Source organism: Numenius arquata, chromosome 1 (genome assembly GCF_964106895.1).
Source record: "Numenius arquata chromosome 1, bNumArq3.hap1.1, whole genome shotgun sequence".
In the NCBI taxonomy this organism is placed as follows: Eukaryota; Metazoa; Chordata; class Aves; order Charadriiformes; family Scolopacidae; genus Numenius; species Numenius arquata.
Genome location: NC_133576.1, coordinates 124,066,012 through 124,078,023, shown reverse-complemented (window position 1 = coordinate 124,078,023; position 12,012 = coordinate 124,066,012). Strand labels below are relative to the sequence as shown.

The 12,012-nt window shown below is 40.1% G+C and overlaps 1 protein-coding gene across 2 annotated transcripts in view; it reads right to left on the bottom strand.

Annotated features, from left to right (window-relative positions):
- Positions 1-12,012, bottom strand: part of GUCY1A2 (guanylate cyclase 1 soluble subunit alpha 2) — a 154,940-nt gene that overhangs the window by 115,245 nt on the left and 27,683 nt on the right. For both annotated transcript variants that reach the window (XM_074145245.1, XM_074145253.1), the window contains exon 4: positions 9,753-10,471. In XM_074145245.1, the coding sequence (XP_074001346.1) occupies positions 9,753-10,471 (719 nt within the window). The remainder of the gene's footprint in view (positions 1-9,752; positions 10,472-12,012) is intronic.

The window sequence follows — 12,012 nt, the reverse complement described above, 5'->3', positions numbered from 1 at the left end:
AACTCATTTCATTTTCTTTAATCATGATGATATGAGGTGGGTGTTATATATTTTTTAAAAGGAAATGTATCATAGATAGTTTTAGCTGGAGAGAATGTGAATATATATGGTTATAAAATATATACGGCATATACAAAAAAATGATGAATGAGACAAACTACAAAATTTGAGGAATCCTCAAAACAGTACACTACAAAACTCTGGATTATTTTTTTTCCTTATGATGGGGCAGACAGAAGAACCTGGGCACATCCCTGTGTTCCCTCTAAGCTGTACTTTTGTGATTTATGTAACTCCTCCCTCTAACATGTTCATTACTGAGAGAACTTCTCTCTTAGCATGCCCTAGAAACCCACATGTGATGAAGGAATATTCCCAGAGTAGCAAATCCAGTTATCCCACCACTAGTCTGCCTGGCTGGGCCGTACGCTTGAATGATGACTCCATCCTCAGCAGTGCAAAGAACCACAATGGAAAGGCTCATCCTTCCTGAGTACTCCTGACTCCTCAGCACGCCATTTCACCATTGCAAAACACATGCCAAAATGATGATTAGAACTGCTGGCGTGGACCACCTGCCTGGCAATAGGTGATCTGCTGTTATTGAGACTGTCAATCACTGCCCTTGGAAGACTCTGGAGAAAAGAGCAGGATAAATATCGCACATCCTTGGCAAGAATGAAATGCAGTAAAATGTGACCTAGTCATGCCATTTTCCACTCTGCATCCATTAAGGTCACCATTGCTGCTCAAAGATAATAGAAAACCTGCACCTAAGTATTAGCAAATCAGCACCTGGATTTTGCAGGTCATTTTGCAAATCATTATTATCTTAGTCTTTCATGCTACTGAAATTGGTAATTATTCCTAGTGGGGCAACATGCAAAATAAGCTAGGTGTTACTTCACAGTAGCATTTCTTTTTATTCGAGTCTTATAACCTCCAAAATTTACGATATCTGATTAAGCTACATTCCCGGAATGCAAATTCCCAGGTACAAATCAGAGGCAAAGTAATCTTCTGTCAGCTGTCTATTCTGCCTGGGTTCATGGCCCAGCAAAACACCAGCAAAGTCCCTATTTCATGGAGGGTTTCAGAACTTCAGAGCTTTGCCTCTAAGTGGAATAAACATGCAGAATCCAGGACAAGAGGCAAGCAGAGTGAGCATGAGTACATTAACGTATTTAGAGTCAATCCATGCTGCCAACTACAATATAAACTCAAAAGACTACATATTTAAGAGATAGGATTGGAGGACCCAAGCAAAGTAGTCGAAAACTGGTCCAAAACTACCAAGCTACATTCAAAACAAAATCAGAAGGGAATCCCATGGTCCTAATTTGAGGTTTCAAGACAAAATCTAAGGTGAAGGGGAAAAGTGGAAAGCTTCCTGTCTACTCCCTGGGCTCCTCGGCGATGCAGGGCCACTCTGCAAGTAACCTGGAGTAACTCAGGCTTGCTGTCAGGCAAGGAGCATGCTCCAGGAGCAGGGTTAACAGGAGGTTTTGGCATTTGGTCAGTAGAAGTGACCTTGCAACTGAAAGCTGCCAACACAGGTAGTGGCAGGTGTTGCATTTGCTGCTCCTCAGAGCAATAAACTTAGTGTTTATTCTCAGAGGCACACCCAGATGTTCCCACACCCTCTAACTTCCCACCCATGCACTTAGGGGAGCTCATGCACAAAAACCACTCAACCCACAGGGAGACACTTGGGCTTCTCCTCTTCTTTCTAAGGCCACTTCAGCCTCTGCAAAGAGAAAGAAAAGAAGCCTTAGCTTGAGTATGTGCATTGCCCAGTTGCGAGTGCCAGGACAGGAGGGAGGAAGGTAAACAGTGACTGAATGTTTCTACTTTAATTCAACCATCCCAAGGAAAACGGCTTTTTTTTTTGACATCTATCCAGATTAGAGGAATGTGATGCCATGAAAAGCACAGTTGCTCAAAAACTCCCATAAGAAAATGAAGAAAAGGATAAAAACATACTGTGAATAACCAATTCTTAATTTTAGTCACTAGAAGAGAGAGGCAGAAGAGAGGTTTTCATTCCTGAAAATCAAACTGAGTTGTGCCTGAGTATTCTCATTATGTAATGTAAAAATTAATGAAATGCCCGTTTTTGTTCAGGTTATGACATAGTTTAATTTAGAAACCCATTCAAAAGCCTTCAATCAAGTAGAGAAAGATGGACATTATCATGTGCAAGCAGCTTCCTTATCATAAAAAAATTATACGAATCATAGGAGGGGAGAGTTCACCATGGAGTCAAATTGTTTTAATAGCCACTTGACTCAACAAAATAATTTCCAAACAGCTTCTTTGGTTTTCAGCTAATGGAAAAGAGGAGTATATTATCTTTAGATTGTTACACTTCTTCTTGAGTCCTATCACCGAAAATATATTTTAAATGGCATTTTCATTGGCCTGTCTTAAAGAAGAAATATTAAAAACTCTGGGCCATTTTCCCAGTGTTATTAAAGTTCTCCTATGCACAAGGGCTAGTGAGAGAAGTCATGTCATCTATTGTTTCTTATAACCCATCACAGTCTCTAGAAGCAGTCAAGCCAGCCAATCCAATTCATCTTGAAAACCATCAGAACCCAAACACATTTTGACAAGCAACCGGGTGGGATGTTAGCATTACCAGAAACAGAAGACAGAATTTGACTCTGAGAGCTCCAGGAGCCTGCAAAGCAACGGGAGCTTAGTGTCAAAGGCTGACTTACTGTGAATAAATCAGCTCTGGGAAAAATTAGAATTCCTAGATTATAAGTGACAGATGTCCCTCATGCTAGAATGACTTCCAGGCCACTTAATTTGAATTTTATTAGGAGAGGATGAAAAACAGTTACAGAGCAAAAGCAAAACTCTTCAAGATTGTATGTGGTGGTTTTAAAATTAGTCGGCCCCTGTCAGGACTGCTCATTTCGTTCATTTGGTGCAGAATAAAAATAAAAAGAAGCAGATAAAGAATAGACTCTCAATATAAAAAAGGGAAGAATGTACTTCCTGGATTTAAAAAAGTGTTATTTATTTATACAGTTTCCGATGGTCAAAAAACACAATGGGAAAGTGTTCTGCTGAACCAATGGGTAAATAGGCTTCTTTGTCAGCTGCTCCACTCTGCATATGATGTCCTCACAGACCTGGCTGAAAGTGGCCACCACTGAGAGAGGTCTAATCTTCATAGTTTCTAGTAAACAGTGGACCTTTTGTCCACAGGATGCCACAGAAGCCAACAGTATGAACTTCCCCTGGTTCAAAAGGTACTAGAGAAAATTACAGAGGAGTGGTCCTGCAGGGACTATCAGGTGCCACAAACTGGATGCCACTGCTAGAAGATGTGCTTTCATCCTGGGAGAGCTAAAAGCTGGAAGGGTGTATTACAGAAAAGAGCACTTGCCGGCTTAAACTTTTTCTTATATTTTTCATTCAGCATTGTCTGATGGTCACTGTGACAGTCAGCATGCTGGACTGGAGGGACCTTTGATCTGATCATACATGGCAAATACACAGTTGAGGGACTGAAAGGAAATACCTAACTTAGAGATAGCGCCTCCTCATAACATGGAAGAAGGACTAGATTAATAACTCCATAGTTAAACAAAACAATGGAAATGAACAGGGGAAATTCCCACTGGCTCGCACTGAATCAGCCTACATTTTAAAATGAACAGTTGTTTATTACTCAGCATTTTTAAAAATTGGTCTATCTATAGACTTTAGGATCTGACTTTCCAGATACAGTTTTTTAAATCTTGGCTCTGGACTGGTTTATTTTTATTTATTTTGCATTTATCTAAATCAGTATGCTGGAACAAATTCTTGCTGGTGCAGCCTAGCTCATCTACCACAAACCTCTCCTCCCCACTGACAACAGATGAGGTGCTGGCTCAGACAGCCTGCACAATCAGTAGAGCTATAAAAAACTGGCACTACCATTTTGCTGGACATTTTATCATTACAGAGTTGGTGTTTCATGAAAATCTGAATTAAATGTGGCATTTGGAACTTCTTGCAATATAACATTTTCAGAGGATTCTTTTTGTCAAACCCAATGTTTGTATTTTTTAAATGTTTTGTTATTATAATTTACAATGTAAAACTTTGTCCTAATAAAAAAGGGAAGAATGTATATATTTTATATCTAAAATTATTGAATTAAATTTTTTAACACAATAAAAGTAAATTATTTTCCAGAACACATTTTGCTGAACTCCTGGGGAAGTTGTGATTTTAGTAAAATAGCATATTTAAAGAGAACACAATCCACCAGAAAAATTCTGGCCACCTTCATTAATGCAGTTCTAGGTGCCAGCTTTATTCTTAGACAAGTTCTCTAAATGAAAGTGTTCACAGTAAGTGAACAGTAAGTCAAAGGCCGGTAAGTATCTTTATAACTGATTTATTTCAAAGGTGGAAAAGAGCTGTTAATCTGAGCAGAAGAGCAGCAGTACAAGGAAAATACAGCTGCACAGTATCTGGCAGGGAACCAGTAATTTCTTTCATGGTGCACTTCCAACTTTCTTGCCAACTGCATGACAAGTCACAGTTTCAGAAAGGGACCCACAAACCAGTGCTGGCAGGGCTTGTCAATCTGTGCACTAAGAGGACTGGGTCCGGGTCGAGGACCCGGGTACACGGTGGATCTGGGCATCCCCGTCTCCTCTGGATCTGACCAGCGCTTATAGCACAGGTGTGACACATGAGGAGGGTGTTAGCCAGGGAAGGAAAACCAGGAGAGTCAGTCCTTGTCTTCCCATTCAGCCAAAAAGCAGCTCCAGCTACCTCGCTGCACTGTCAAGGAGTCAAGTATTTATACCATGTCACAGAAGGCCTTGTTCATTAGTATAGTCAGAAAATTACTGCACTCGGGAAGTACCTATCAGGAGCTTCCAGCCCTTGTCTGCTCAAGAAACGGTGGCAGGGCAGCCCACCTGCACTCACATGACATATGCAACTTATTGCTGGGTTGTCAGCTGCATTTTGTCTTGTTCTTTGCAAAAAATAAAGACAAAGTGGAAAATGCCCATGATCATTTTCATTGAAAAGTTGAAATGTGGCCTCAGTGGCAACTAAAGAAGATTTGTGCAAGTCTCGCCATTAAGGTGAGGGGGAAGGTATCAGGCTGCTCGAGAAAGGCAAAATCATTAAGTCAGCAGAATCAGGTAACATCCATTGGGTAGCTCTGTGAAAACAAATAGCATATACAAAGAGACGTGGTAAAAGATGATTTGCCTTAAAAACAACAGTGACTCACAGAGATGAGGAACTGACTTTAGTGGGAAGTCCTGCAGAAGCTTAGATGGGAGACAGCAATGATAATGCCACACGTCTCAGTAGTGCAGTGCTCAAAGTAAAACTTTGAAAGAGTCATGTTAACACACTCTCTACACAGGTGAGATAGTCACAGAGAGACTTGGATGCAAACACCCCATTTGCTTTCCACGAACACTTGGAGGTGCTGCCAGGGAGGGAGCAGTGGTGCTTCCCAGACGGTGACTTGGCCAGGAGAACCCACCAGAGAGGACTGTGATGTGCCTTGAGGAAGGCAGCTCCTGCCCCTCTGTGTCCCAGGGTGCAACCATCAGTTCCCTTGCATGCCAGCACCTTCATGGATCGACTTCACAGGGACTCTGGAGCACTCCAGCAGGCAAACTAAGACCCAGTCCTCTCAATTTAAGTTATATCTTAATCCATATGTGACTCCAGTAACTTTCATTAAACGCTTGCAGAGTACAGTTGTATTAACCATGTGTGCAGCTACAAGCAGTCAATCCCAAATAGTTAATTGCCACAAGAAATGTATTTTTGATTGTTTCAATAAATAATTGCTTCTAGAAGGAGAGATGTAGAAAGAGTTTCCTTAGAGAAGTGAAAAAGCAATATTTGTGATCTTGTTATTCAGGAATAATACCCAAAATCTGGGAAATGTGACTACATGCAAGTGAAGCTCTCTGGTTAAACAGAGGAAAAAAACCCTGAATAAAAATTAGTGTGAAATGTGAAAAACAACAGAATGTTTGTACAAAAAGTAAAGCAACAGGGCCCTAATACTTCCTTCAGCATCTGGGTAGTACCATACTGCAAACAACAAACAATAACAAGAATTTAACTGCATGGGAAAACTGGAAACCTCAGGCGCTGATCATGCTCAGCTTTTATACACCTAAAGAGCTGTATGCATACTAGGAAACCTGTTCTAAAGACATTCATAATTGTTCATATAGACAATTTTGAATGTGCATAATAATCAAGAAAAAACTCAAAGCATCTGTGTGGATAACTTGATCACTGCAGAAAATAAAATGGAAGGACAGTAATAAGGAGGGAAGAAAGGATGGAAGTAAACCATGACATCCTGTCTTATTCTGGATTATTTTGTACAATTTGGTTCTTATTCTCCACAAACTTACAAGTGTATTTAGTTGCAAACTTATGATAAGTTCAAGTAAAGTCAGTGAGACTGGTGACCTAATAAATTTATACAATTTATTTTGCAGAATAAATGCTTGCATTGTCTACATATATCCATTGTATAATGGAGACTGAAATATCAGCCAAACAAACATCAAAACATTAGATTATGACCCAGGAATTTGGATGGTGTTGAAAATTGGGACTAAAGCTATAGAGTCCATGTTCTTCAGATGGGGAGTTATTTTTCCTGTTTGTTCCCTACAACAATGGGATCCTGTAAATGCTCAGAGCTCCAAGGAACAGATGGTGACATATAAAATTAAAAAAATGTTCCTGAGATGTTGATGCATGGATGCATGAGGCTGGGCTTCTGCAAAGGTGTACATCTATGCAGGAAGAGCTACCTATTACCCAGACCGCAAAGGCCTTAGGTCAGAAATTTAGGATAGTGTTTAAAAGCCAAGTCATTTATTTCAGTGATTCAAATCCCAGTAAATCGAAGCACACAAATGAGTCTTTGCATAAATGGGACAAGCACTAAGCACACTGAAAGTCAGGACAGGTGTTTTTGTTAATTTGCTTCTGGGTGCTGAGTTAGGGAAAGATCATGATTTGTGACTTCTTTCATCTGAACACAGAGCTGGTGACAGGACTAAATGAAAACTGTTTTGTTATTCTTTCTCTCTGCAAGCCTGAAAAAAGATCTAATTTATGTATTGAAATGAAGATAAAAGTGCTTTGAAGAGAGTCTGAAAGGTCCTCTGTTCATCACAAAGCCTTTTAAAACATTTTTTTCCTTTTGTGGAACCACTGAGACATCTGAACAGCTTCAAAACTGCAGCAGAGTTGTCTGGGTCACATCCATTCAACTGCCATTTAAAGTAACCAAGTCTGAAAAGTGTTGAGGTTATTGCAGAGTCAGAATTTTCTAAAAAATAAAAAGAATAGCTGTAAGTGGGATGCAATCCCATTATAAACTGAATAGAGGTGTGTGGCAGAGAAACAGAGAAATACCTAAGTCAGTTACTGCTAACTTTTAAGCAGGGTCATGCTGGCAGCATGGATCTACCTGCCCAATACATGGATCTACCTGCCCAATATTCAACTTCCAAACAAGTTTTGCCAAATTGAAAAGAATTCCAAAATGAGCTACATGAGTGACATGACCTCTGGGAAAATAATACAGCATGCAGTTCCCAAGGCTCAGTCTATTATTTTTTCATCCAGGATTTATGAAGGAGTTGAATATGACATAACAGCATTGCCGTGTCACTCATCTCAAAATCTATGTAAGCAAGACAACCACAACCTCTGAATCTGTGCAACCTTTCATTTTGGAAAAAGAAAAGGAAGTACCCAGCAAAATGCATCACATCCTCAGCTTCATTTAACTACTAACAAAGCTTCATTTAACTACTCATAAACAGAAACTTTTGGAAAGTGCTTATAAAACGTATGAATCAGAAGAAAATACCACTTCAGTTAAACTGATGTTCTCAAATTAATTCCCATGCCTGCAGTACAACATTTACCTCAGATCACTTGCACTTCGTCATCACCCTTTTCTCTCTCATTTACACCTTATTGTTGATGGTACAGAACAAGCTTTTGAAATCAGAGTTGCTTCCCAAACTGGCTGCTAAACCCTGCCTCCAGCAAGCTCCACTTCCTGCCACCTCTCCTATCAGTAAGCCACAAGCGTATGAAACCTGCACAGGTAGAAGAAAGTTTTGTTTGTTTAACTTGTTAACTTGTTTAACTAGATAGGAAAAAAAGTTTTTAAAGAGCCTCTATCCCCCCAAACTTTCTTCCTCTTGAAAGTGATTTACAGCAGATTCATGGAGAGCAGAAATTGGTTGAAGGGCTGTGGCTCTGTCCCCGGGCAGAGGAAGGTGACTGAGAGGGATGGGCAGGCTCTGAGAGAGGAAGGAGCACGGCACAAGCCTCTTTCAAAGGAGAAACAATTGTGCTAAAAGGTAGCTCAGAGCCAACACTTCCAAATTTTTCACACAACATTTCCTTTTCATAATTAAAGACTAGGCTGACTTTGAGGACAGATTCTGAAAAATAAACTCCCATTTGGTTTTAAATAGGTTGAATTACATCAATTCATACAAAATGAGAAGCACTAGTTTGCTTCTCTTGGGGGAATATGTTGTTTCCAGGGTAAAACGCAGCAGAAAGATGTTTATTGGTGCCAAAGAGCAGTGCCAAAGAGGAGCTGGAAACATTGCTGCTGTCAGAAGTGGCTATATTTTGAAAAGAACCCAGAACTCGATATGCAGTTACCATGGGAGTCTTTCTGAAACTCTGGCCCAGTGTAGGTAGCAAAACAGAGGTGGACTTTCTCAAGCTATATCCAGACCATCTAAACTGCAAATATGGCACCCATAGGCAGAACTTAGGTGTCTAAGTATCCAGTGTGATTGAGATTGACTGTTCTTGGGTGCTATCTCTTAAAAACCCTGAAAATCAATACTTTATTCACTTAGGGCAGTGATATTTCCAAGACACCCACATAAAGGCTTTCAGTGTAAGCATTAAGTACAAGTGTTTCGGTGCATAAACCTGGAACCCAACTTCACACCAAAAAGCTTTTCCGTAATTCAAGGATATGCAATGAGACAAACTCCATCCAACATTTGGAGAGGTCTACTCTAGAAGACATGTTCTCACCTTACTCACTTGAGATGCACTGAACTCAACATAGGGCTCACTAGTTAAGGTAGCTCTCTTCTAAAACATCAAGGGAAGAGGTAGTGCAGGAGGACAAGTGCCTATTTAAATGACTGGGAAGCATTAAAACTGGCATAAGTGATACTTTGTACTGCTTACAGTTTTGGTTCTCTCAAGTGCAGGGTGAGAAATAAGAAGAAACACAGAGGAAAGCACCATTTCGAAACAGGGATGTAGGATATAATAAAATGGAAGCTAAACCCTGCAGTGAGAGTCTTTCAGAAAACATACTCAAAGCTATTCCCTAGTAAATGGCTTAATAACTCCTATTGTTATCATAATATAGCTGGAGTGAAATTAAAGATTAGATATGGGCATTTTGTAAAATTCTTCACCCTTTTGATTTACACTGCACTATTCAACTCCACAGCGCAGCATTTTCTGAATGGCAATGTCACGATTTGCTACAACATCACTGGCAAAGCTTATAAATAATTTAGGAAGATATTCACTTGGCTGGGGAATACCACTTAGCCCCTCTTTGCAAAGCATACGTGAGCTTTCAAGGTACACAGGACTTGAGATGCTTCTCTTTGAATAAATAATCCTCTCCTATCACACATACATACAAACATCCCCTTCCAAATTAATGTTCTTACCTTATCTTTATTTTCAGAGCCAGAATCCTCACGTTTGGTGCGAATGAGAAAGGGAGTAGATAATCTCAGGAGAACTCGTTCAAACGTGGCACTGATCTTAGGAGAAACTATGTCGAAGCAGTCTTGGAATTTCAAAGTTTTATGAGTGTCACATCTGAGCTGCTTCCTAAGACCTTCCCCAAGCTGCAGAATCAGCATGTTTGGATCAAACATCAGGTGAAACGGGAAAGCTCTGCAGAAGGTGCTGATGCTAATCCTCAGGTCTAAAGGGGACTGGGAAGTTCCCGGTGGAAGTGCTTTTGTAATATTTGCATTTTCATGTTCTTTGATAAGGTAAGTCAGACAGCTGCAGTTACCTGGGTTCATCCCCTCTGAACACAACTTATCATTAGTGACCTGTTCTACTTCCACTTCCAAGCGGTAAATCTTCTTTGCTGCTGCTTTTATCATTCCCATCATTGCAAATCCAACAATCTGATGTGGATGAAAGTAATGAAGCATGAGATTGCCTTCAGGGAGCTCTTTGCATAGGAAAGAAGGGGACTCCAGGGTGGCCTGTCTTCCAAATGAAGTTCTAATGTGCTCCAGCAAAGCATCAAAGCCATTGAAGAAGTCTTGAAGGGTCCCACCTACAGCTCGAAGAACTCTTTCATTCTCATCAAAGCAGATATTGAAGAATTCCTCCCCAAACTTTTCTTGCATTTCCTCAAACTTCAAACCTATAGGACAATGAGACACTGATTAACAACATAGTATTGCTACTGTGTTCTCTGTTCTCTGTTTGTTCTCCCCTTTTCTCTATTTGCCCAGTATTTTTCCAAGTCAGTGAGAGTGGCTTTTTCACTGGATACCTACCCACAGGACTTCTGTTTTCTCTGGCAGTTGGGAATAACCCTAGAAGCCATTTTTGCCTATCATTTTATGTCCTCATACTTTCAGCTTGCTGTCCCAGCCACTAACTTGTGGGATTTACACTTGTCTGTCTCTTTTTCCCTGCTGGAAGCCAGAATACATTATCATTTCCTGGACTTTTGCTTGTCACATGAAGTCTGTGTGAATGCACCCAGCCATGGGTACATGCCTGCCCTTGCTGACCTAGCCATAAACAAGGCTTCTGCTTTTATAGCCCCTCTGTTCACTGCCTTGGTGAGGGATCCAGCTCTTACCAGCTTGAAGAATAAGCTACTGGGATTCAAAGTCAGGCCTTTGGCTTTCAATAAGCAATGTAAAGCCCTGCAGTCAGGTGACACTTTAGTATCTGGGAGGGGAGGGTTGTGGATTTGGGGGCTTATTTTCAGACACAATACTTTTGTTATTACAGCTATTGGGCACTGCCAGAAGATACAAAGGAATAATTATTTCTTTTTGTTGCTTGCAAAGGAAAGCAAAGCCTTTCTATTTTAGGCTTTTACACTCACCCATCTTTTAAGAAAACCCTGCCTCTTAGAGTGATCTAAATTGCTAGGAAGATTGGACACCTCTATGATTTCTCACAACGTCACTTCAAGTCTCCATCACAGAAATTCAAAAGTTTTTGATTTACAGTGGTGATAAGGCCGGTATTGCTGAAGGCATGAAAAAATACCAGTGATGAAAGCCCCTGGATATAAATGTGCATGAAATCCTATGCCAGTTTGTTATTTACCATTTTAAGAATAATCTAGAAAAAATAATTTTTAGATGGTTATTAAACATTTTCCTCTGCCTTATTTTAGGGAAGACATGCTCTGTTAAGTTTCATCTGTATATAATCCTTGTATCACACAGCAGAGTGACAAAATTAAGCAGATATGTTTGCATTGTTCTAAGCTGTAATAGAAGAAAAAGAAATATGAATCACTTGTATGTGAATTACAAATATCCAGCAAGAGTTTTCAAAGGAAATTAATACAGGCATTAACAACATAGTTCCTCCAGTGTATTGAAATCAAATCTCATTTTGGTCAACTAGACAAACACCTGAAAAATTTATCTTGGATTCTGACAGAAATGAAGGGCGGTTATTTATTTCCTAAGGGCATAACAGGCCCTTTATTTTAGTATGTATTCAGCATGCTTTATAATATTGATAAGATCCCAGTGGATCACTGAACTTCTCATTGTTTGTTTAGATTGCTTGTAGGCTTTTAAATTTGGAAAGACAGTGTGATTAGTGACTTTCAACTGGGTGGATGAGAAGCTCAACATGAGCCGGCAATGTGTACTGGCAGCCCAGAAAGCCAATTGCATCCTGGGCTGCATCAAGAGAAGTGTGGCCAGC